The 27,706-nt window shown below is 41.9% G+C and overlaps 1 protein-coding gene across 2 annotated transcripts in view; it reads right to left on the minus strand.

Moving 5' to 3' along the window:
* Window positions 1–27,706, minus strand: part of Kcnn2 (potassium calcium-activated channel subfamily N member 2) — a 362,369-nt gene that overhangs the window by 22,161 nt on the left and 312,502 nt on the right. For both annotated transcript variants that reach the window (XM_041660110.1, XM_041660109.1), the window contains exon 7: window positions 2,879–3,020. In XM_041660110.1, the coding sequence (XP_041516044.1) occupies window positions 2,879–3,020 (142 nt within the window). The remainder of the gene's footprint in view (window positions 1–2,878; window positions 3,021–27,706) is intronic.

Below are 27,706 nucleotides of genomic sequence, written 5' to 3' on the forward strand. Positions count from 1 at the left end.
AGCCTTGGAATGAAAACAAGCAGGGCTTTGGGAAGTCTTTGTAGGTGTTAGTGTGTAGACCAACTCTACTTCCAGATGAAAAAAAAAAGCTACATGAAGGTGTAAATTCTATCAAAATGTCATGAACACAAGGATAGGGAAACCGAGTGATATAGGAGAACAAAAGGCACAGTACTCCAGCGGTAATATTCAAGAAGATGCACAGATGACCCTGTGCTCTCTTCAGAGTATTGTAAATTGCATTTCTTATTCGCTATTTATTAAAAGCTAAAGCTGAGAAGGGGAGATGGGCAGACAGGAGACACCCATGGGAAATCCATCAATGCATAGGCAAATGAACACTGAAATATAAAGTCATTTCGGGCTAAGTCTCTGAGTATTTATAGTACTTCCCCTAATGAAAAGAAAGCAAAAGCAACAAAATCTGTTAAACATACTTCATCTTCAAGAAACTAGCCTTATGAATCTATAATCTTATTCAGATGTTCCCCACATTACATCTTGTTTGCTTCCAAATACTGCTCTATATCTCTAAGGAGTTTGTACAGGGTACAATCGGCTCCTTAGACACTTACCCCCAAAGACTGTCCAGTAGCCTGACAACACTATGGAGATTTGCCTGGCCTCAAGAGAGAGCCACTGCACTCTTCCAAAGCACTTTTAAGAAGGCTACTCAAAGATTTGAGAATTTCTCTATGTATGCATGTTAACACTCTTTGATCAGGTCAATTAAACAATTTGTTCTTATAGGGGAGAGACAATGGAGCCTGAGTTTAGGAACAGACTGTTGTGCTGCGAGCTGGCAGAGGAAAAATGAGGCCATGTACATTTCATTACACAGAACCTTCTTTCATTTGTATATATTAAAAGAGGCTTAGCACTTCTTTTCCAAAACCAAGATCAATAGTGAAACCTAATCAAGAAAGCAGAGGAAGGAGGTAAACAGAAGATTCTGGGCCACCAGACAAGACTTTGATGGGGCAGTTCTGGATGCATTAGGGACAGAGCAATACTAAAAGAAGGTAGACGTATCTCAAGGTGCCTGTGCCCAAGAAAGGTTAAAGTCAAATTGGTGTCTGCTCCAAAGTTATATGAGCCCCAAAAGTCATGCCTCATTTAATAATAAAATGGGTACCTCTTGCCACAAAAGAAACAGCAAACACGTTGTTTTAGAGAAGCATGGAGGAAAGACTGTAGTTATCAGTTGTCTATATAAATAGCATCATTCATGTCCCTTGTGGGCTTGTTATGGGGCCTTTCAAAAATATATCCCTCTATATTTTATTTACCAAAGTTTTATGCTATACAATAAAATGTTATTATTTGAGGGAAAATGGGAGGTATTCTAGAATCAAACATTTAATGAGCTACACCAAGTGTAATGAGAAAAATCTGAAGTTCACTACACACATAAAACTTTTCATTTCACAAGGAAATGATGCTAAATTATGTTCCTAAATTACAATTTTCATAATTTGGGCTTAATGGCCATCCTGATAGTGCTGTTGTCTTTAAAATTGGCATGGGCAAGTTTCCTATCTCTGTTCAGTTCTACCAAGGGGGCTCAGGCTCTCAATTAAAATCCCTGCAACAATCTTCATCAGCAGATGCTTCAGGTGGCTCCATTCTGAGTGGACAGTACTCAAGGGACCTCAACGAAGCCACCTGGTATTGTCTCATGCTATCCGGTGCACAGGCAGTATAGGGACGATGAGGGGTGTTCCCCACTTTAGGTTTCTCCTCTGAGTTCTTGTGCCCCATGACCTCTCTGCTACCTTACTGGTTTCAAATGCTCACCACACAATCTTCCACAAGGGATGTTCCATTGCTAAGGCAAATTGGCATACAACTGCAGTTCCTCACTTAAGGTCTTACCCCATTCACTGAGTGTAGGACTTTCCTTGCCACAATCTATGTACAATAGACCCAAGAACAGAGCACAGTGACCACATTATGGTCACTCTTACTTCACCTTCAACTTCAATCAAATCTGGAAGGAACTCAAGGCTGGACAGCCAGTTCTCTTAAGATCTGCCTATCTTTTCTGTCCCCATGAGTACTTTTATTTAAAGCTTACTTAGCCTTTCTGCTGGTCTCTGCCAGTCCTTTGGCTGGAAAAGCCCTCTAGCCTTTGCTAGCTTTCTCAAGGATGGAAGAGCCTTCCCAGTTCTCATTAAACCAAGGGAGTGGTGCAAAGCAATTCCGGCTCCACCACAGTATAGGAGCGGCCAATAACATGCCTGGGTTTGTAGGGCTTTCTAGGAAAAGACCCAACTTTTAACCATTACATTAAACCTTCCTGCAGTGTCCTGAAATCCCTGGTTTCCTGTCCCCAACTCATGAATGTCCATGTCCCCCTTGTCTACTCACCTTGCTTAAACAAACTGTACTCTCTTAGCTTGTGGCTTTCAAACAGAATGTGCCCCATTCCTGGCCATTTACCCAGAAGTCTCACTTCATCTTAGGTCAATTCTCCATAGGTTATTTCTCTGATGAGGCCCTATTCCTATTTCCCAGTTTCCTAAACAACTCGAGATTTACTCCTTTCTATATAAACTTGAGTGTAATCATTTGTCAATCATTTTCAAAATGTGGTGTTTCTACTGGAGACCTCCAGGAAGCAGGGCAGGGAGAGCTTGTGCCTGGTTTGGCTGCATTCTCTGCACATTTCCCAGACCCGTGCTTCGCTCCCAACCAACATTCAATAACAGAATAAATATTATTATATATTGCAATAGAGGTCTTTAGGGTCCCAAGTTATTTCAAAACTGGTTTTATGAGCAAACAAGTAACTCACCATCATCCATGCATATGTATTGGGTGGTTTGCGTTTCTTCTAAAGAATAAATAAGAGAGATGGAAGGGGAGGGACACTTACCATGATTCCAGTAAGCAAGCAGACTCCTTTCCCACAGTATGTGTTAGGTACCATGTCACCATAACCAATGGAGAGAAAAGTTATTGATATCAACCACATTGCTCCAAGGAAGTTGCTGGTAACATCCTGTTGATCATGGTACCTGAAAGATAGCAAACAAAGCCAGAGTTTTATAATGACTCTAGTACAGTGGCTAAGGACAATTCAATTAATTTGATGACTTCACTATATTTTCAATAAACTCTTCTGTTTAGATGTCCTGAAGGATTACAAATATAAAGTCAAGAAGTTGCCTCAACTTATGAAAAAGACTAATTTACAGGATGAAACCTGCATTCTTACTGCTGCCAGAGGCCATACATTTACCTATGTAGAGAGTCTCAGGCCTTTGTGAGTCCCAGCTGATGTGCCCTACTTTTGGCAATATGCCCTGTCCTAATCTCATACTACATGGGTAATAGAAGAGTCATACTATTTTCTGTCCTGGGACTATGTCTACTACCATTGTTGTCCTCCTTGTCCCCTTCAGTACAGTTAGGTTGAAGCAAGTACACACTGCTCAGCACACGTCCATATGATAATTAGGCCATGTTGATCATCAGCCTTGGGAGACGATGCTGTGATTCACATCTCTGTAGCCAAGGCTGAGGCCCTCTAGGTCTCTATAGCACTTGAGCCTGAACTCTGGTCACCAGCAGGGTTAGGGTTCCTTGTTTGTACCCACCTCCCACTAACGACCACCTGTCCTTTCTCTTGGACACTAGTTGCAAATCCTTCACTCTTCTCATTTCTTGCTGTGTTTGCTTCTAAATAAAGAGAAGCCAAAGTCATGTTTCCTGCTACTTGTACTAAGAAGTTATAGGCTGATGTCATCAGAATCCCAGCACATGGAGGAGTGAGGACAACTACTGTATTGACTTACAGAAAGATAAGATAGATACCTTGACTGTATCATGCCCAAGGAGTGGCCACTTTGTCTAACTATAGATGCTAATCCCCAGGATGTCCCAGGAGGCATCCCTAGAATCCCATGGAGACCAATGGGTTTACTTCCACTGATTAACTTTGTAGCATAGTGTATCAGAATGCGGCTAGTGCTGGGCTTACCAGTAACATGAGCTAGGCAGTTTCCACAGACTTCTCTGTTTCAAAACATAATTAAATCAGCTTTGGTTTATACCCACATCAGGGTATGTTAGTGCATATTCCCTGCCATGATTCCTTGGGGTCACATATTACTCTACCATTGATGTGGGCTTCACAGGAGGGATGAGGGGGGAAAAACTCATTTCCCATTCAAATTTTATTTGTGAGAGGAAACTTCTCCTTGACAAAGCTTGATTTACTTAAGACTACATGCCTCTAATCTCCTCAGGAAGGCCATGTATAGATACATTACATTTATTTTGTTCTCAGTAGAGTCTCAGAGACTTCCCCATTTAATATGTAATATTTCACAACCTAGACAATCATGCGCTGAAATCATTACACTTGCAACTCTCCTTATATGGATGGTTGTGTCCTAGACAGCTTCATTTTCTAGTCTCAGATACATGCTGAGTGAAATCTTCATTTTGAATGGCTTGCATGTCGGTTTTTTTTTTCTTTAGAAGAACAAGTAACTACAAATAAGAGCTTCAGAATTGCTACTACCCTGGGGTCTCTGGAAATGCCTTTCTTACTGCCTCTGGGGAAAACGCAACCTTGTTCTCTTTTTAGTGCTTTTTATTTGGTTCTCAAGGTATGGAGTGGTACATGGCCACCAAGGGGAACATAAAGCATTCATTGAAAATGTCCAGCTCACTCTTCTTCAGTTTGTTATCTTTGATTACAAAGCATGTTAAATGTACAAGAAATCACCCTTTCTTCCTCCCTGGGCCAGACACTCTGATTGATGCCACTGTGTTGTTAATGGATAACACTGTGTTATGCTCCTTATACTGTGTTAGAGACCATTAACCTATAGCGGAAAACCTAACTGGAAACAAGTATGCTTCTAAACATTGAAGATTTTTAGCTTGGGAGTCCATAAATTATCCTTTTTGATTATGAAATGAAGCTGTCTGAAAACAGCTCAGAATGGAAAAAAATTCTCATATTAATGTTTATGTGACATTTAGACAGGCTCAGTAGTGAATAGTCAAAGTGAGGTAATTAAGGACCAAATTAGACACGATTAGAATAATCACCTGAATTCTTTCCTAGCAACTCAAACCCAAATACTATATTAGACTCATCAACACGGTGATACTACCACTCAGAATGTCCCTAGGAGTATTTTCCTTTCTCTTTCTTTCTTTCTTTCTTTCTTTTTTTAAGATTTCTGTCTCTTCCCCGCCTCCCCTCCCATTTCCTTCCCTCTCCTCCAATCAAGTCCCCCTCCCTCATCAGCCCAAAGAGCAATCAGGGTTCCCTGCAAGGTGGGAAGTCCAAGGACCACCCACCTCCATCCAGGTCTAGTAAGGTGAGCATCCAAACTGCCTCGGCTCCCACAAAGCCAGTATGTGCAGTGGGATCAAATACCCATTGCCATTGTTCTTGAGTTTTCAGTAGTCCTCATTGTCCGCTATGTTCAGCAAGTCCAGTTTTATCCCAGGTTTTTTCAGACCCAGGCCAGCTGGCCTTGGTGAGTTCCCAATAGAACATCCCCATTGTCTCAGTGTGTGGGTGCACCCCTCGCGGTCCTGAGTTCCTTGCTCATGCTCTCTCTCCTTCTGCTCCTGATTTGGACCATGAGATTTCTGTCCGGTGCTCCAATGTGGGTCTCTGTCTCTGTCTCCTTTCATCGCCTGATGAAGGTTAATATTCAGGAGGATGCCTATATGTTTTTCTTTGGGTTCTCCTTCTTATTTAGCTTCTCTAGGATCACTAATTATAGGCTCAATGTCCTTTATTTATGGCTAGAAACCAAATATGAGTGAGTACATCCCATGTTCCTCTTTTTGGGTCTGGCTTACCTCACTCAGGATAGTGTTTTCTATTTCCATCCATTTGCATGCGAAATTCAAGAAGTCCTTGTATTTTACTGCTGAGTAGTACTCTAATATATATATATATATATATATATATATATATATATATATATCCATACTTTCTTCATCCATTCTTCCATTGAAGGGCATCTAGGTTGCTTCCAGGTTCTGGCTATTACAAACAATGCTGCTATGAACATAGTAGAGCATATACTTTTGTTGTATGATAGGGCATCTCTTGGGTATATTCCCAAGAGTGGTATTGCTGGGTCCAGGGGTAGGTTGATCCCGAATTCCCTGAGAAACTGCCACACTGCTTTCCAAAGTGGTTGCACAAGTTTGCATTCCCACCAGCAATGGATGAGGGTACCCCTTTCTAAACAGCCTCTCCAGCAAAGGCTATCATTGGTGTTTTTTATTTTAGCCATTCTGACAGGTATAAGATGGTATCTTAAAGTTGTCTTGATTTGCATTTCCCTGATGACTAAGGAAGTTGAGCATGACCTTAAGTTTCTTTTGGCCATTTGAACTTCTTCTGTTGAGAATTCTCTGTTCAGCTCAGTGCCCCATTTTATAATTGGGTTGATTAGCCTTTTACGGTCTAGTTTCTTGAGTTCTTTATATATTTTGGAGATCAGACCTTTGTCAGTTGTGGGGTTGGTGAAGATCTTCTCCGAGTCAGTGGGTTGCCTTTGTGTCTTAGTGACAGTGTCCTTTGCTTTACAGAAGCTTCTCAGTCTCAGGAGGTCCCATTTATTCAATGATGCCCTTAATGTCTGTGCTGCTGGGGTTATACGTAGGAAGTGGTCTCCTGTGCCCATGTGTTGTAGAGTACTTCCCACTTTCTCTTCTATCAGGTTCAGTGTGTTCGGACTGATATTGAGGTCCTTAATCCATTTGGACTTGAGTTTTGTGCATGGTGATAGATATGGATATATTTTCATTCTTCTACAGATTGACATCCAGTTTTGCCAGCACAATTTGTTGAAGATGCTCTCTTTTTTCCATTGTATACTTTTAGCTCCTTTATCAAAAGTCAGGTGTTCATAGGTTTGTGGGTTAAAGTCAGGGTCTTCTATTCGATTCCATTGGTTGACTTCTCTGTTTTTATGCCAATACCAAGCTGTTTTCAATACTGTAGCTCTGTAATAGAGTTTGAAGTCAGGGATGGCAATGCCTCCAGACGATCCTTTATTGTATAAGATTGTTTTGGCTATCCTGGGTTTTTTGTTTTTCCATATAAAGTTGATAATTGTCTTCTTGAGATCTGTGAAGAATTTTGATGGGATTTTGATGGGGATTGCATTGAATCTATAGATTGCTTTTGGTAGAATTGCCATTTTTACTATGTTGATCCTCCCAATCCAAGAGCAAGGGAGATCCTTCCATTTTCTGGTGTCCTCTTCAATTTCTTTCTTCAAAGACTTAAATTTCTTGTCAAATAGATCTTTCATTTCCTTGGTCAGAGTTACCCCAAGATATTTTATGCTATTTGTGGCTATCGTGAAAGGTGATGCTTCTCTGATTTCCCTCTCTGCTTCCGCTCAGCACGTCCCTAGGTTTTGGATCGGTGCCAGAGTCATACCGCCGTGAATGATTAATGCGTATAATTTAAGACTAAAGAGGTATGCACACTTTTCTTATAGTAGTTTGTTTCACACACCAGTCAGATAATGCCAGTCTTTTTCACAAGAAAAACTGTTTGAGAAAGCAAGAGGAAACTGCTCAAGTGGTAGATGCAACCTCTGATCAATGGGAGTGCTAATTTAATAAAAGGTACACTAAATCATAGTAGTGCTGGCGGAAGAAATGCCTCATGATGTTGAGCTTTTAGAATAAGGACGTCAGGGGTTCCAGCAAAAGACACTTACACCACTTTCTATGTTCCCAGCTCTCTCAGCTTTGTAGACTTATATAGCTTTCCTGTCTTAAAAGAGCTTCCTCTTTTTAGTTCCTGGGCCTTATTCATCTCTTCATTCACTGCCAACTGTTTAACAGACACGACAGCTTGATGTTGAACTGAGGATTTGTTCAAGTTCACAGGGGTTACCTTCACTAAGGGAGAGGCTCGCCCTGCCCAGCACTCCCACTGCCCCCTAGGTACTGCATGGTAAAAGCTAGCACATTGCTTTCTCTTTTACAGGTCTCCTTCTCCAAACCCCGCACAAGTCAGTATGGTTCTCTTGGTTTGTCCTGGTTTTTCTCAGCACCCTACAGATACCTCCAACAGCATTCCGTAAATGCTCACACGGGTCACAAGACATGTAATATCTAATGTGCTCAATTACCTTGCCTTTAGAATCAAAATACTAATACTGGCCTTATTTGATTCTGCACTGCTGCCTGGTTCTGGGAAAAGTACAGAGGGGCATTGGTGCTCACTCACTGATGGGGCAATGTTGAATTCATTCTCAGTCTGACTTTCCCTGGGCCATGTGGTAGGTGCTCAAAGTTGCAGACAGATGACACACACAGAGAAATGATTCTTGCCTATCTGTCGGCATGAGTTGTACTTTTCATGTTATATCCCACGGGTAATGCACAACTTATTTTGATAACAACAAAAATTATTCCACTGTGGATGTTAACAGCTGACAAGTTTTCATGAATGCTTCTCTAGTAAGCATTTTATTAATATTGGAAATGACAAAACTATTTCAATTCTGCTCTTAAATTTCAGACGTGGTTATATAACGGAACGCATCACAGAGATTAAATGCATGTGATCAATATACCATCATTCCTCTCCTAAAATCACTTCTTTCCTGAAATAACACTGTAACTATGGCAACATAATAAAAAGGTGTAAACTTAGAGCAACCAAAAGAAAGTAAAGGAGGCACCAGAGAGGAGGAAGAAACTTTTATTTTATGAATGAAAATGCATCCTGCTTTCAATCACAATGGAGCAATAGGTTATTACATTTACTGTATTTTAAGTTTTAAAAATCTGATAAAATTTGAAATAATGGGTAACAAGATATTGTCCACCCATCTTGAATAGACAAAGATTCTAGGATGATGGTGAACAACTGAAGAAACCACAGATTTGTCCCAGTTTAATATCCAAAGAGAATCTACAGAATAAAGTGGAGGGAGAGAGAATAGGCAGAGCTCCAAGGTCTCCCTGAATTGAAGGGCACAGTTGGACTCTAAAGAAGCTAAGGTATTAAGGGGCTAAAAACCAAAGAAGGGAGATTCAAAAGCCCTGTAGAGCGTCTCCTTGATTCTCCCAGAAAGTGGTATAGACTTTCATGTAAAATGACTTGATGCCTTGTATGAAGAAGTAGAAGCCTTGTATGGAAAGTGATAGAGAGCCATCAATCAAAGACAGACTGCAGGAAATGACAGGATATTAATTAATTTAGACACAATAGACTTAAGCTTATGGACACGCTACATTCCTCAAAAGAAGTATCACAGTAACCAGCCAAAGAATAACCCAATTAAAAAAACACAAGAAGAAATAGAATACCCATTCCAAAGAGGATAGAAACAGAGGGCAGAGGGATAAGCAAGAGATGAGATAAATCAAGCGCACAGAGCTCTAGAGCACATTTGCCCGAGTATATCCTCAATCACATTAAATATAAAGGGCCCAGTTATCTCCCGTTACACAGATATCAACAACACAGCGAACGGGTAAGTTACAGAACTGATAAAGGAAGGACTGATAAGGAGTGATGGATCTGTAGGTACCCTCTCTCCTTGGTCCTTGCAAACTACTCATTTTAAGAATGAGTAAGAAAGCTCATTCTTCAGGTACAGATTGGAGAATCTGGGACTCAGGGTCCAGAGAGGAACAGAAATGTTTAAAGATGGGGAAGATTGGGACTTTAGGTTTTAAATGAAGCAGTATTTTCCATTACTACTTCCCTTCACTCCCTATCCTTGATTGGAGTATGAGAACTTGTTAATAGAAAGCAAGGGACTTTTTAAAATTGAAAAGGGGACCAAAGAAAAGATAATATAACTACACTAAGAAATTGAGGACTCCTGATAAAATACCAGCTTTCACCCTTTGCCAAGTCTTACAAGACAAATATCCTTTCTCCTAAATAGTGCTTCTAACTGGCTTCAGAATCCCCCTCTCAAATATAAATGAATAACAGTGGGCACACATTTTATGCTTCTTGAAGAAGTAGTGCAGATAAATAGAGGGGGTAAAAAAAGAGGAAAACAACAGAGGGAGACAGCAGAAGGAAGCTGAGACAGTGAAGACAGAGGTGGGTGCCTTAGCTCCATCAGCTAGGATGACTCTAAGGGAACACTGCAGTGATGCAATTCAGATTCCAACAGAATCACAAGCATACCGTAATTCCCATGAAAACTGAGACAGATCAGCTAGAAAATAGAACACAAAAAGGAAAAGAGGAGAAGAAACAAACTCAAAACCAAAAGCAAGTTCAGGAGTGGAGATTTAGCATTTAGCAACCGCCTTTCCATAAAAACAGAGACTAGAAGGGATGAAATAAGAATGTCCTATTATTTATTCAATGCGAAAACTGGAACTCAGGAATTGTTCTAAAGAAAGCATTTTAAAGAATCTGTGATAATAATAATAATGACAATGATGACGATGATAAATGCAAGTCACAGGTAAAAGAGAAGATATGAAAGTTTAAAAAAATAGATCCAAACTAAAGCCTGAAAATTGTTGCTTCTAACATGATTTAAAGATTACACATATGTTGGAGAGGGCAATCTATTTCTTCTGGTTTTGCAGTGGGGGAGATGGGGGCATCCAGGAGGATGAGGAACTGAGCAGGTTTCTCTCAGGCTCACTCCGCCTGGCTTGCACACTGAGCAGATAGAACCTATATATGGTTCTCTGTGTGGTGCTCACCTGAAATGGAGGCGACTCCCTCAGAGGATGAGGTATGTCTGACTCCATCAGAGTCCATGGTGAGGCCTGAGACTACCAGGCAGCCCTTGCACTGCTGGTTAACTGGCGGCAAACCTGGATGTCAGTGAGTCCGAAAGTCCCTGTTTCCAGTTGCAAATTCAGAGACGTGAGAGGAATTTACATGAGGCTTCTGAACAGCAACTATGTGCATGTAGTTTACAGTCAAATCGAATCAAACGTGTGACTCAACTAATCCAGAGGTACAAGAATGGAAAGCAATCCAAGCTAGGTAGATATCTGTTCACGGAGGAGAACCGAGAGCCAATGGTTCAGACAGGAGAGGGAGCATGGAGCGTTTACTCTGCTCTGTCAGGGATATTCATCAGCTGTTGCATTGCAGTCACCTGGGAACCATTAAGAAAATACTGTCCACTGCCCCTCTACTAATTAAACCCAACTCTCTAGAGGTGGCGATATGACACAGGGATGGCTTTCTTTCAAGCTTCCCACGTGGCTTTTGTGTGTTATAAAGTAGCAAAGGCATTCTTTTTCTTCTTTTTCTTTTCTCCTTTTCCTTCCTTCTTGGCTCCCACTTCTCTCTCTCTCTTTCTTTACAGTGGGAGTTCCATTCAATTAGATGTTAAATATCTCCATGTAAGAAGACACTTTTCACTTTTCTTTTCTTTTTCTTTTCTTATTTTCTTTCTTTCTTTCCTTCTTTCTTTCTTTTTTTGTTTCTCAAGACAGAGTTTATCTGTGTAACTGCCGTGGCTGTCCTGGAAACTCACTTTGTAGAACAGACTGGCCTCAAACTCATGGAGATCCGCCTGCCTCTGCCTCCCAAGAGCTGGGATTAAAGGCGTGTGCCACCACCACCCAATATAAAGCACAGAGAACACACAGATGAAACAGAAACTGTGTTCAAAATACATGATTGTGGGTAATAAGGGAATAGGAGCTCTGTAATAAACGTGAACACCTGTGCAAAGACATACTTAGGGACAATATATAGAAGAGATGGAAAGTAACAACAGGGGTGTGTAACACTTTAAAACAGATGTCGAGAATCATTTAAAATCAGGATTAAAACATAAAAATTAGCCAATGTCTGCAAGTGCTGAAGTATAAACGCCATAATAGTACAGAAGAGGGACTCTAGGAACAGTTCTCAGAAAGTCACTCCTGAGCAGAAACTGAACTGCTCTGGTCCAGGACTTCCTCAGGTCCTTCCTTCCTTCTCCTTTCTGAGCATCACTGTGTCCAAAACCTGGGATCTTAGGACCCCGAGGATCCCAGAGGACATAAAGTAACAAAGCGGCAGATAGAGACAGCACAGGGCTACTTCTAAAGCCCAGCTTAACTTTAGGCCCAGACCAGCACAAGATTCCTGAAATAATGTAATATTTTTTACCGTTCTAAAGTGAATTCTTATTACCTCAATTTTATTTTGTTCCTTTGACTTTATATATTTGGAAATTTTTCCTCTCTTTGATCTAGGGGAAATCTCTCTCTCTCTCTCTCTCTCTCTCTCTCTCTCTCGTCTGCCTGTCTATCTCTGGTTCTCTAAAATCTATGATTTCTTTCAACCTTAGTCTACATGAGTTTCATTCATACTTTGGATATAGAAGATTTGCTTTTGGGTAGACGCCATCAGTGGATATGTTCTGAGCTGAGAAGCTGAGCCGAGCTTAAAATAAAGCTCAACATTCCCAAAGGAAAAGAGGGGGATGGCAGAACACAAACAGGTTTTCAAGACTGATGAGTACCCTTATGTTCCCCGGAAAAGATGACAGATAGGTTTTATGGTCCGAGTCTAGTATTCATTTATGCTAGAAGACGTGACGTCAGCATTATGTAGTGTCAGGAAGTTACCAGTCTGAGATCTGATATCTCTCTCTCTCTCTCTCTCTCTCTCTCTCACACACACACACACACACACACACACACACACACACACACACAATTACAGTTATCTGACTATGTTCAAAAGCTTCGAGCACAAGGATGACAACACATGAACATCCTGTTAACAGAGAGAGAAGGCTTTATCTTTCAGATCCTCTTTTCTTATGATGGCTAGGGAAATCTGTAGAGCCTTGGAGGGAACTTTACCTCCCAGGTCAAGGAAATGAGTCTAATTTTAAATAAGATAAATTCTGATATTTTCCAACTGATATTTTAGGAATGTTATTAAAAAATTAAATGTCTATTACAATTAAGTAAAAAAAAGGTTCATATTTAACATGGCTTTACTTCTAAGCAAACAGAACAAAACAAAACACAAAGAAAAAATTTTACATGCAAACACTCAACAGGTCATTCCAAGGTCAAATGGGAACATTTTGTGTGTTCACAGGTAGGTATGTCCCAAGAATGGAGAATATTCCTGACCTCAACCTGGGACTAACAAAAAGCAAGCAAGCAAACAAACAAAAAACAAAGGGACGAACAAAAAAGAAACCAAGAATTTCCTAGGGCATATTGAGAAACTAGCTGGACTTCTAGTAAAGACATTGGAAAAACTGGTAGCAAGTAGACTTGGAGAGGCAAGCATAGTGATACAGGCCTGTGATCCCAGAGGAGGGTAGAGACCAAAGGACCACCTTACGGGCCAGTAAGGAATACCCAGTAAGTTCTCAAGAAACAACACACAACAACAACAATAACATACACCTGCAGATCAGTGAAGCAGGAGAGCCTGGAACTGGGCACGAAAGTGTGTCAGGAAGTGCACTCTCGTTGCTCATGGGAACAGCAAATGCCACAAGGATATTTGTGACGTGCGGATGCTTCTCACCATTCCCGTTTCTTCCCCAATTTTCTAACTGTACTTATTTGAACTTTCTGGGGCGAGCTCCATCTGTGTAACTGCATGTGCTGTGAGGTCCTTCAGTGGACGTGAACTCTAGTATAGAGAGGCAGTGGTGTGTGGCCAGGCTGACGACTCCCCTTGCCAAAAGTCGTATACTAGAACACACAGCATAGTCCGCATGTACCACAGGCATATTCCACATGTGCCACGTGGCAGCTTCTGTGACTGGCAGAGGAGGCCGATCTGTATCGATTAGGGTGGGTACTAGTTCCCGCTACTCCCACCAGGTTTTTCCAAAGGGTGACCACAAGCTGGCTGTTTGCTGTACTTCTCAGAGGTCAAGGGCAGCCACTAGGTGGCAGTACCACATCAGTTTATCTCACCTTCACTCTGGTGTTTTCCTAACTGGTGTTGGTGCAGTGAAGTGACAGGTAGAAATGCCCTCTCCTGACGCCCCACTCCATCTCTCTGACACAGGAGTGAAAGCCCCTCTCCTGGACACTCTAAAAGCAGGTGGCATTCTACCATCGGAATCAGGGTAGAGGGAAGAAAAAAGGTGACTTCGCCTCTCCTCTCCCATATTAAGCAGCCCAGAATCTAGGTGACCTTTGAGTGTATGATGTGTGTTCAGGTTGTTGGGGCAGGGGCTGGGATGGGATTTTTCCGTCTGGATGCTGGTCCATTCTAGACCCCTGTCTGAGGTAGATGTAGCTCTCAGCATTGCTCCACATTTTACCCAGTGGGGAGTCTCCAGATCAAAGGTTATACCCTAATAGCCCATCTATAAAAAAGATAAAAATACCCCTGGATGTTTCAGACTAAGCCCTGTCGGGTATGAATCAGCATGAATCAGCATTTGAAGATAGAAAAGGCATGTGCCTGCCTTAAAAGAGACATACAAGGATCCCCCCCCCGCCCCCAGAAGGGGAAGTAGACAAGATTTCCCTAGCAAATCGGCATGATGGGGGAGGGGGAGGGTGGTAGAAGAGTGGGGAGGGAAGAAAGGGGAGCAGGGAGGAGAACAGGAGGGATTCGATCTTCTGAGGAAACAGCATAAGACTGAACTAGGCCTTCTGAATGTGGGTGACAGCTGGGTGGCATGAGCAGTTGGTGGGACCACTAGCAGTGGAACCAGTATTTATCCCTAGTGCATGAACTGTCTCTTCAGAGCCCATTCCCTAAGGAGGGATACCTTGCTCAGCTTAGATACAGAGAGGAGGACCTTGGTCCTGCCTCAAGTGATGTGACAGGCTTAGTTGGATCCCGATGGTAGGCCTCACCCTCTCAGAGGAGTGGATGGAGGGAGGAATGGGGGGAACATGGGGGAGTGGAAGTGGGAAGACAGACTGGAGGGAGTGGGAACTGAGATTTGTATGTAAAATAAAATTGCTTTTGTTTTTTTTAAAAAAAAGTTACGTGCCACAGGGCAAGGGAATTCACTGAAATGTGAGGTACTGACCGACTCTTAGCTGTGTCTGAACCAGGGGAAATGAATCGTAGTCTCTGAGTCACATTTTCCTCCAATACACAAGAATCTGACCTTTAGTCTCATCAAATACCTATGAGCATCATGATAAAGACATGAAGTCCACACGGATGTTGTGTTCTAGAGCAGGCAAGGCCAACCTGAGTGTGTGAAAGTAGACACAGAAAAAAGGCATTCCTTCCTGCAGCTACCCTTCCCTCCTCCACAGCTGCCTCCTTGACTAACACCACAGGACTGTCTTCAAGTCCACAGGGAGCCAGGGGTCCCTTGTCATGTCTATATGGACTGTGAACACCTGAGAAAGTTTTGACCGAGCTTCTCTCCAGAGAGTCAACTGAAAAGAATGCACCCTGCTGGCCCAAATCCACTTCCTCTTCAGAGCCACAGCTATGTAGGCAGTCAGTATGAAATGCTACTAAATTTTTAATTTTCACCAAATACACCAAATAAAGATTGCAGTCTGGAGCATGTGATGATAAGAGGCTGCAGCTCCAGCCCTGCATGGTCCTGGGCTGGGCTTCTAGGGAAATAGAAGTCAGTAATCCCTAATGGATGGGCTGTGGGTCCCCAGTTGTATGATACCTGCTAGCTATCCCTTCAGTACAAGCCATTATTGATCTTAACTCCCATTAAACTATACCCATGCGTGTGAAGCTACCAGCCCAGTGATATTTCCTATTAAAATGAAAAGCACAGGGTGATGACGACTCATTGACAAAGTGCAGCATCTGCGTCTGACTGCTGACTGCTCTCTGTGGCGATGGTGAAGGATTAAGTATACAGGCAACAATCAAAAGGATCAACACCAACATTCCACCCAATCAGGCAGCTGGGTAACCACAGGGATAATTAACAGCCTCGAAGTAAGTATCTGTGTGTGTTCTACATAGACATTCTCCAGACAGCTCATAGAAATACCTGACCTAGAAACACAAAAACCAGACTAAGGAAGAACCGCATCACAGTCGCCCAAAAGGAGTCTTCACAAAATGAATGGAAAAGCTCCATTGGTATAGAGCTGGTTGAGAGGAAAAGCTCCATTGGTATAGAGCTGGCTGAGAGGAAAAGCTCCATTGGTATAGAGCTGGCTGAGAGGAAAAGCTCCATTGGTATAGAGCTGGCTGAGAGGAAAAGCTCCATTGGTATAGAGCTGGCCGAGAGGAAGTGTTCAGATCATGTTGATGAACTGAAAATAAATCCAAATAGCTCTATGGGATTACTGACTGCCTTGTTGGAGAAGAGGATGAGACGGTGAGGAGAGGGACAGAACATGTCCTCATGACAATGCAGTAGCAGGAGACCATCCCCAGGAGTCCCTGAACGTCTTCTCTGCTGGAGTGAAATGGGAGAGAGGAATACGACACGACCCACCTGACACCACCCAGACTCTCAGATACACGGCTGCAGGTGCATGAGATGCAATAGTTGAAGCTTCCCTCTCATCTGGTTGCTTATTTTTTGTCTTTGCTTCTTGCAACGGAAATAAGTCAACCATTGAAAGAACGGATGAATTTTGACTCAACTTTGTGCATGAATTCGTAGAGGTGTGTTGATTCCCTTAGTACTTTAGTTGACTACAGCAGGGGCTGAGGCCAGAGAAGAAGGCCAAGCATCCTTGCCCAATAGCGTCGATGTCCACAGACAGTAAGGGATTGTCTTAAGCCAGAAGGCAATCAGTCCCCTTCCCCCATCCTTCCTGTCACTTCCACCCTCCGGGTTACAACCAGTGTGTAAGGTGGGTCACACAAAGGAATGGCTGTGGGAGGTCCCCATTGATCAAACACTTTTCAGATTATCCTAAATACTAGGGTCATTCCATCTTTAGGTAGCCACACTCTGCTCACCTGGTGTTTTACTGAACACAAAATAAAAACAGAAGCAAGGTCTCAATTCATGTATTTAAAATTTTGGACCTTGTTCAATGATAGTAGTAAGTTGACAGAAACTATACTTAAGTCATAGAATGAGTATAGAGATGATCCCCTCATTGTTTTTCATGTTTGATATATGTCAAAGTTATTTCAGTGTTTCCATGGTGCAACACACAATGTTTAAAATAATGACGCAGGACGCAGCCCATTTCCTTCTTTTGTATTTGATTTAAAAATGAGCTTCTTTTCTCAAGTCATACTGGTTATTTGTATGTTTCCATAAATTCTCTTGCTGATGTAAAGGCAGCTGAAGGCTTCATAAAAGTGTTGACTTCAAACAATGAAAAAAGATGGCAGAAGTAGCTGCCATATTTTTCTCAAATGGAAATAAAGGGCATTTTATGGAAATTTTGGTTTTAAGCATATCAACTACTTGTTTGGTTCCCAGTATACTTACACATAATATATGGGCTGATTATTGTGAAATTATTAAACAAATATCTTTTAATATTTGTTCAGTCCATCTCTCAGTTTCTCTTTCTTGCTCTCTCTTTGTGTGTGTATGCATACATACAACAAATGTACATAAATATAAATTTATAAATTCCATATAAATATGTGGAATTCAGAATTGTAATCTCCCATCCTATATAATGTGTGGAACATCTGAACTTAGCTTTCTGAGCTCAAAGGGCACTGTGGCCTTGACATACGGCTTAGAACGGAATCCAGTGCAGATGACGACGACCCAGGCTGTCTAAGTCACCGGGCTCAGTGCAATTTGAGGTACAGAGAGAACAATAGTTCAGGAGGCTCTAGAGGATGGCTCAAAAGAGAAGTGGACTTCATATTGTGTCTGGTTTCCTGACTCATTTGATGAGACATGTCTACCAGAACAGGCAGGTACACCCAGGGCTGGGCTGAGGCTTCAGGGCAGTGGCCAGATGTCTGTAGGTGCTGTCTCTCCTAAATACTCCGACACAGCACTCAGCTGGCTTCCCTTCACATCTTTCCATCTGTTCAGCGTGTGTTTCCAAATACCAAGCTGCCCCAAGATGGAGTTGTCTTTACCTGTGCCTCATCCTTGAAATCAAGGAGCCATATGTTCCAACACATACACCTTCAAATGCTCCCAAATTGAGCCATTGTTCTTGGCATGGCTCCTGCTTGCCTCCGGTTTAGTTCTCTGCCTCCTGGGCTCCAGCTGAAGGACTTTCCATTCATGGGACACATGCTGCTCTCACAAAGGGCACTCACATGCTGTCCCTTCCTCTCACGCCTTAACCCTTTCTTAGCTTAGCTTCTTCTCCTTCATCTTCTACCTCCAAAGAAATGTCTTGGCACTGTCAGCCACTGCTCCTTCTGAGAATGGGCTGTAGACTCTCTGCTGCCAGGCCGCACGTGCACAGAACCAGCCCCGCGGCCCTCACACTCATCTCCAGGGTTCTCACTGTGTCTTGTTGTGCTGTTCAAAGCTCCGTGCCCTGTTCTAAGGAATGAAAGCTAACTGACATGATAGAAGTTTAACACAGATGTAGAATGAGCAAGGCAGGACCCATTTCCATTTTTCTTTTGGTAGAGATGGGATGATTGAGGCTGAAGCAGAGCAGACAACTTAGTAACACACCAAGACTCTCCCTTTCTTATGGTCTCTTTATATGGTCCTCGTTCCTGTTGCCTGCTTTTCTTCTTTCTTTCTTTTTGTCCTTCCTTCCTTCCTTTTTTTTTTTTTTGTTTTGTTTTTCAAGACAGGGTTTCTCTGTGTAACAGCCCTAGCTGTCCTGGAACTAGCTCTTGTTGACTACACTGGCCTCGAACTCACAGAGATCCGCCTGCCTCTGCCTCCTGAGTGCTGGGATTAAAGGCGTGCGCCACCACCGCCTGGCCCTGAGTCGAATTTCTAAACCAGCAGTTTTCAACCTGTGGGACCTTTCACAGGTGTCCCCTAAGACCTTTAGAAAACACAGATATTTGCATCACGATTCGTAACAGTAGCAAAATTAGAGTTATGAAGTAGCTATGAGAATAATTTTATGGCTGGGGGGTCAGCATATGAGGAACTGTTTTAAAGGGTCCTCAGCATTTGGAAAGTTGAGAACCACTGTCGAAAACGTAAGTGTAACTGTGTTACTTGGTCTACTCACGCTGGGTGCGTCTACACAGCCCAGAAAGAAAGTTACTTTCATTCATTAACATAGTATCTAAGGCCACTAACAATTTGGTTCCAGCTCACTTTTCTCAGTGCCTCCCCGGTCATCAGCCACATGGCCAAGTCTGTCACTTTTGCTCCTTTGCTTCTGACTGTCCTTAGCTGACATTTCCATCCTCAACATTCTTCCCATCTGAGAAGTATTCCCCATTCCCTTGGGCAGGAGTCCAGATGTACTGCCGAGTCCTTGTGCTCAATTATAACTTTCCTTTGTTATTGGGCCACCTGTCTTTTCCACTAGTCATTGAGCCCCCTCAGGGGAAGGTCTCTTCAGCCCCATGATGGACTCAGTTCATGGTTCCCAGTAGAAGCCCAATTCATTTTGCATGGTGGGTTAGGAGTCAAATTCCTATAAGCTTAATAAGTAAAGAGGTCTCAATCTGGAAATTAACTGCTTTAAACAGGAATATAAAGGGAGAATAAATTAAATGTAATAGAGCTGTCTGTCAGTAGCCAAATAGAGAGATATAAATTATAAACTTAGATTATCCATGCCAATGCACCCATCTATAGCTTGTTGTTTCCTGTTGTCATCCTGTCATTTACTAATTGTTTATTTGAGTCACCACAGAAGAAACTAGCAAATTTGAAGGAAATACCCATTTTACATTAATTTCAGTGCAATTAATTCTAACTCCATGGAACTTGTTGGAAAGTATTATTAATGCTTCTCCCTCATATAAAAGAACATGTTCCTCAACTGTGATGAAAATTTTCAAGCATCCATTAACTTGTGGTTCTGGTTCATCTTATTTTTATATTAAGTTAGATTTTGACTGCAGGAGAAAATCTTCCTTTTATATAACACTAATAGCAGTAGCATTTGATGACTCTAAAGATATTGATGCACGTGACAATGAAAATCACGTGACAAAAGAGTTCTTCACTGTACCAGAAGACAAACTGTACTCGTGGCACTCATTCTAGTCATTTCCATGTCTGCAATACCAAAGATCCCATGGGGCTGTTCAGGAGTGAAGACACTGTAAATACGTTCTCCCCTGGTTCTTAATGGCAATTAACAAAACAACCCATTTTAAACCAAACCAGAACGACCCACAAAATGAGGTTATAACTCAAAGAGACAAAATAGAACAAACAAAAAGCTTACACAACTATAAAGAAAAAAAAATACCTTACTAGTACTTCATCACTTTCGGTTGAGGGGAGATAGGAAATGAGGGCACACCAGTGAGGAAATCTCATAGATCTTCTCTCAGAAGGTTTTTGTTTTCTTTCTGAATATCCATTGTCCATTTCCTTATAATTAGGATCGATGAGTGGGCATCAGAAGGTATCTAGTTCAATTTGACTTAGTAGCTAAGAAATTTAGGCTTAGATATGTGAACCAGTTCTCCCAGGATGCGGGGCACGTGGTCAGCCAATGAGAGTTTGCACTCTGGCCTCTTCATGCTCCGATACAAGTTGAGCTTTCTTTGCCATGTTGGCAAACCCAAGGCTCACAGACTGGCATCAAATTCAATACTGGCCACCCGGGATCTATTCCATGGGTCTTCATGGATGATTTCTACTATAAAAAATTTAGAGCTTCTAAAATCAGTGCCCTTCATTAAACTGCTTTCCTGAGAGCCCTTAAGGGCAGAAAAATAATTTTAGTAAAATCCATTTATTCATAGAAAATTAAATATTTTATGCAATGGATAATTTGAGATCCTTGTGTTCTTTTTCTTTTTTAACTCTTCCATCTGATTTGGACTCAGGAAGCAAGACATTTCTTACGTAACCTTCATGAAGCAGCTCCTGATGATTCTGAAGTTCTTTCTTCATGAGAACAATGAACATTATGTGGCCAGATGCCGAAAATAACCTATAAGACTTCCACTGAAGCAGAAAAATCTTAAATCAACAGTTAGTGCTGCGTTAAAGATTCCCATATTCTCAGCATTCGGATAATTAAACCATCCCCTTACCAAAAATGCCCCACCCCCAATCCCTGGCATCTAGACTCTAAGGGAGAACTAGGCTTTGCCTCGTCACCTTGCCTTCACTGCCATGCACCTGAGCAGACTCCCTGACTGTGTCCCCTCATCCTTCCTCATGCCGTATTCTTATGTCCTGTCAGGATGGAACATTTCATATTGTCTCAGATTCTCTGCTCCCCTCTTGTCGTGTGTCTCTCTCCAAACCTTACTGCTCTTACTGGTCCACATCTCTCATCTTTTGCCCTAGACTAGACGTCCCCAAGTCAGGTCCATAGTGTGGTGCTTCCACGATTTGCCATTTTTACGCCTTGGCCACATGTGTCAAGCAAGCAGCTGAGAACAGCAGGTCATGGAGATGTACTAGGTGACATCTAGATGTACTAGGCAGAGAGGAGACTGTGGGATCTGAACACCGAATCATAAGAAGGTCTAATGCTGAGGAAACTGAGTCCCCACCTGGTGAATGCATTTGCCACTGTTCAGATGAAGGTAAACTCATGATAATTCACTCCAAAATACCCAGTAACCATCTGTTCCAAATATTTTTTTTTTTTGCTTTTCCTACCTTTATTTTCTCTCAATTCAATATGTAAATGTTCCCTGTCTTAACTTGTGTGCTCATAACAGAAGCTACTCTTTTTTCTCCTACTGACATTGACCACACACACACACACACACACACACACACACACACACGTACACACAGAGACAGAAATAGATACAGAGACACACACAGAGACAGAGAGTTACACAGAGATACACAGAGGGACAAACACAGAGACAGAGATACACACACATACATGCACACACACAAAGAGATGCACATAAAAAGATAGATACACAGTTCTTCAGACAGACAGACAGACAGACAGACAGACACCCACACCCATACAGAGAGAAACAGAGACATACATAAAAAGACATATATTCAGACAGACTTATGGACAGATACACACAGAGTAGACAGCAGATGCACATAAACACACACACCCCACATACTCTTGCTATAACACTGATGCACTAGAGGAACACACACACACACACACACACACACACACACACACACACCTTTCTGAATAGCTCTAGACTGTTTTCCAGCGAAGCCACTTTCTTATTGTTTTGTTTATTCTGCAGTCAGGTTGTCACTAACAGCCATTACCCCGGTGCCAGCAGCTTCCTTCCCTTTTTAATTTGCAGCTATTTGAGAAACAGGACTCTGAACTGCGCCACAATAGTGTCTAATGAAGGCAGAAGGCACTCACCGAGACCGCCAATTATTTTTTTCTATGAATAAGGCAGATCAGCTTTAAGAACTGGTATTTCAGGCTATTCATTCACTGTCTTGATTCTTGCTTAGTTGAATTCTGGATGAACAGGCTACTGGATAAAAGATGACTGGGTGCGAATCGAGGTGACACAAGGCCAGCTGCGTCTTTTATGAAGCTCCTGCTTTAGATAGGCTGTTATATTGGTAACCTGTTACAGGGAGACACCTGTGTGCTCTCTGGGGCAACAAACCTGTGACTGCCGGCTGAGCTAAGAAAAACAAAACAAAACAAAACAGTGAAAACAGAATGATGTCACCACAGAAATAATTCCACTTTTTTCCTATATTAATACACAGCTTGAAAGGATATGAGCTTCTTCTTGTCACAGAGCTTCCCCAGAAACGAATGGGTAGTTCTAGGGAGTAGGGAAAGTAGGATGTTTTTTCTATAAATTTAATTTCTTCTGGAAGGTTTTTCCCCTCCAGCTTCTCTGTCTCCTGTCTGAGAACACGAAACACACAGTGATGCTAATTATATGAAATCTACTGAGACATGTTTCGTGGGCTCTCATATGGCCAGTTTCTTTGAAAGTCTGTGCACGCTACAGAGGAAGCTGTATTCCCTTACAGCTGATATAGGCATAGATCATGTTATTAAATAATCAACAATCTTGCTCATTTTTATTTGCATGTCCCTTAAGACTAGGAATTCTATTCAGCTCCAATTATGAGAATGTGTCCATATTTATTTGAATTTTTTCATTGTTTTCTTGTATGAGCTCTCAGATTACACAAATACATATATAAATAAATTTTGTCTGTTTATGTCCTGGTAAATTTCATTTTTATTCTTAATAAAGTCTTTGTTTTAAAAGGCTATCTGAGAAGATATTAATACAGTAAATCAATTGCTTTTGGCTAATATTAACTTATATTTTCCTAATATTTAATTTTCATCTAGCTCAGGTGTGTGTGTGTGTGTGTGTGTGTGTGGTATTTATCTTGTGAATTTTCCATAGGTGGAATGCCAGAGATTCATAGCATCATTCATTTGGCTATCTAACTCCTGTGGGTCTGCATCGATCATATTTCTTTGAAAATCTTCATGGCTCCATGGGTCTCATGTCCTGGGCTATATTTGCGTGGCCATTATACATCTAGTTCTTAATCAAATCTGTATTGGCTATCCTGAGTATAAGACATATTTCACTTAATGGCTAATATTGATTGTTAACTTCATAGGATCTGAAAGCAGCCAGGAGTCAAACTTCTGGACTTCAGAGTTTCTCTTGCTTCTGTTTATTGAGGTGGAAAATGCACCCCTGGGCTGGGATCCTGAGCTGAGATCCTGAACTGAAGAAAGTGTGTCGAGCCGCAGCACAAATCTCTCTGCTCCTGATGGTGATTGCAATGTGACCTGCCGTCTGATGTTCCCACCACTCTGCCTTCCCTGCTATGATGGACTAACTGTACCCTCAAACTGTGAGTTAAAGTAGCTTCTCTCCTTAAGCTGCTTTATCCAGGCATTTTCTCACAGCAACAAGAAAAGTAAAGCATGCAGCCTTCACCTTTGAACAAAGCACCGTCCCTTAGAAGACCTTAGTCTAACCACATTGCATCCGCCCTGTTATATAGCACATTAGTTTAAGTCTTTGAGCCTCTAATGTATTCATTCCTATTGTTTTTCACAGTTTTGTCCATGTTTGTTTATATTCCCCATGCTGCTCCTTTGATTTCATCATTTCCTCCGACACTGGGTGTAAGAGGTTTCCCTGAGTGTTCTTCTTCCTCTCCGAAGGAAGCCCTTAAAAGGCCTTTTGGCGAGAACTTGCTTGCTGTACAAACACTGTCACTTTTCATGACCTAGTATCTTTGGTTTGTTCTTGTTCTAAAATGAAGCATGCAGACATAGGATTCTAGGAGGCTATGTTTGCCCCAGCTATGTAGGGTTTGCTACTGCACTTCCCTACTGCCTTTCACATTGGAGGTTTGCTTTGAGTTTAGACTACAGAGACGCTCACCTAGATGAAAACAGATCTTTTTAAATTCTTCTTGGGATGTGATGGACTTGCAGAATTATATTTACAGCTCAACAATTTAAAAATAAAACTCACCAAAATAAGGGTGCTCATCCCCGTGAGAGGCTAATTATCCCTCTCCGAACAGTCATTAGTTGCCTGTGGTTATTTTTCTAGGGGACCCACAAGATTTTTCTCCCTTCCACCTGTACAAGTCCATTGCCATTGATCCTGTCCTGTTTGTTTATGCAGCCATTTCTATGAGGCTGTTTTACAGCAGACTTCCTGAGTCACAGATGCAGCTGTGATGGGTATGTATTCATCGAACCTGGGATTCCCATGATCTGTTGTCTGCATTGTTTCCAGTTGTGACTTTTTGTGATGGACTCTACTTGCCCCTCCCTTTTATATATGTGAAGTGTCAATCCTGGCACTGAAATTCTTTGGTTGCTTTTCCCTATATTTTTAAACAGTGACTTGAATGTATGTACTCTGGGGATTTAGATGGCTGGGGGTTCAGGGGAGAAGCTTATATTTTATGTGGAGATAAGTGCCCCCCTAAACCTCATCAACACACCCCTCCAGACGGGTGTATGTTTGCTTCTGCCACATCACTTAAATGCTGATTTCTCTGTATGTGGTTGGGTAAATTCCAAAGCATATTGAAGCAGGTCTTCAGGTATATATCTCTAAGGCAGCCAACTCTCGACCCCTCCAGCCCTACCAAGTGCAGGCTTTGCTAAGACTCAGAGGAGATGCTTGGTTCCCTTTCGTGGTTGTAGTCTAACATTTGCCCTATTCTTTTATTAAATTGCTAAAGATATACGCTTTTAAATGTTTCCCAACTACAGTCAAGTTCCCTTAGACCGTAGTAACATTAATTTAGTACTCTGGTGTTGCAGAATATTCCTTTACACTGTGTGAAGCTGTGCCATTGAAATTGGTATAATAAAGAGCTGAATGGCCAATAGCGAGGCAGGAAGTGGTTAGGTGGGATTTCTAGGGATAGAGAGGACCCTGGGAAGAAGAAAGGCAGGGTCACCAACCAGACATGGAGAAAACAGCAGGAGTAGTATGGAGAGGTAAAGTAACGAGCCACACAACAGAACATAGATTAAAATAAATGGGTTAAATTAGGTTATAATAGTTAGTAGGACAAGCCTAAGCTAAGGCCAAGTTTTCATAATTAATAAGAAGTCTCCATGTCATTTTTGTGAGTTGGTCGCCCAAAGAAAAATCAATCTACACCCTGACTCTGCATGAGGATCATCTGAGGAATGGTAATTTTTTTTATTTCTATTGCTTTCTTTGTTTCTTTTCTCTCCCTTTCTTCCCCCTTCCTTCCCTCAAACTTCTATTCTTTCTTTTTCAGAAATAAAGTTTTTCTCTGTAGCTCAGGCTAGCTTGAACTCATTATGTAGCTCAGGCTAGCTCAAATTCAAGATGCTTCTCTTTCTGTCACCACACATGTGTTCAAATCATAGGCATAAACCACTGCATTCAGCTGGGAAGCTTTTAGAATCCTGATTACAGGGCTACAACCCCACGCCAATGAAACTCTAGACTCACTGGGATAGGGCTCGAGCAAGCATATTCCTATAATCTGTGGGTGGCCTGATAAACAGGAAGACTGAGAACCGCCATCGTAAGTAGCATTGGCAACAAAATGCATCACAGCGTACCAGAATGCGGAGTGGGCCAGCATGAATCTGTAGTGGGAACTGTGCATGCTGCTCCCAAATCTGTTTGTCAGAGGCTGGTGTGACTATATGTCATGTGCCAGTACAGACCACATTCTTTATGTTATCTCTCTGAAAATGTAGCACTGAAAGGAAAGTGCCTCTTGGTTTTGAAAGTTAGAAGCAGCTCTCAGAACAGCTCAGCAGAAGTTTGTGAGCCAATCAGTGCCAGCACTCTTTCTTCCTTTCTTTCTTTCTTTCTTTCTTTCTTTCTTTCTTTCTTTCTTTCTCATTAGAATATCAAGCCTATCGTAATTGCTGAATGCCCAGTCCCTGGTTTCTTAATATACTTTTGTCTTCTCTGAATATTATTGCAAAACACGCAATAATACTGAGTTACTTTGTATAGGCATGTGTAGGCATTATACTCGGTGGACATTAACGGGTTCTACAATGGCATCGAGAAATAAACAAAATGCATCCTTGTCAACAAACCCAGGCTGTTAGACACTTCTCCAAATAGTGAACTTCAGGATCGGAGCTTTGCAGTTTGAGCTGCCCATTTCTTGAGAGCAACAAAAATTTCCAGGAGGAGAAGAAAATGCACACAGGATGAAGGACAAAGAGCTAAGACTTTCTTTTTGATCAAGGGTTAAGGTAAGATGGCTAGTAAGTCAAGCGTCAGTGTGCTAGGCTAGGGGCACATCTGACACATGGTTGTATTGCCATTCATCCTAGTAAAAAAACAGGGACAGAAGAAGACATTATGAAAAGTATGTTTGTAATAGTTGCTGGAGTTGGTAAGGTCAATCTAGTCCCTCAGGAATACTGGGGCACCTTCCCAAAGTTCTAAATAAATATTTTCAAGTGAAGAACAAGATTAGGGATTGTAACTGTTAATTCCTGTCCCCAACACATCAAAAGATGCAACCAAAATATGTTTTTCTATTCTTGCCATGTCCCATCCCTGGAATTCTACACTTTCTCCTATCTTAATCCCCCTTAATGCCACTGACCAAGCCAAAATTCCATCCAGACATGTGGAAAGACAGGTAGTGAGCCATACAGCAGAGCATCTAAACCAGGCTGGTACAAACCATCTCCCGGATGCTCTCACCCTCTCTTGGTGTTGTGACTATAGCTCTCCTATACTGTAAACTGTAAACAGTCTGTGCATTCTACTGGAACTGATACATCACACCCAGGCCACAACACTCAAATCTGGCAGAGCAGCGGCAGTCTATTTTCTCTCTCCGAGGCGATAAACAGCTACACAGTTGCTTCAGTAAGACAAAGGAGATGAAGGTGAGAGGAAATACAGGAACAGATTGGCTGAAGGAACAAGCTCAGAGTTGTTTTTGGTAAAACTGGTCAAAACACTAAAACATCTTATTTTGCTTCTGGTCCTTAGGAATTGCTAAAATGCAAGACAGGTATGACTGGAGAAAAGGAGAAGTCAACAATACAGAAGTAAACCTAGGAGAGCCAGAGTTTCACTGACCACACAGAAAGTCTAACTGTTTGATCATCAGTCACAGGAAAACATATGACCTGCCAGACTCATGACCTGTCCTCCTTCCCAGTGCCATGAACATCGTCTTAGACCAAAGATGCTCACAGAAATGCTGGCTCTTCAATGGCTTGGCTTCTATCTCCTGCCTTCATCTATTCATCTATATTCCCTTTCTCATTCCACCCCCCCTCTTTACTCTAACTAACACTATTT

This window comes from Microtus oregoni, unplaced genomic scaffold (assembly GCF_018167655.1).
Source record: "Microtus oregoni isolate MIOR12 unplaced genomic scaffold, Mior012 000011F_ref0000422, whole genome shotgun sequence".
NCBI lineage: Eukaryota > Metazoa > Chordata > Mammalia > Rodentia > Cricetidae > Microtus > Microtus oregoni.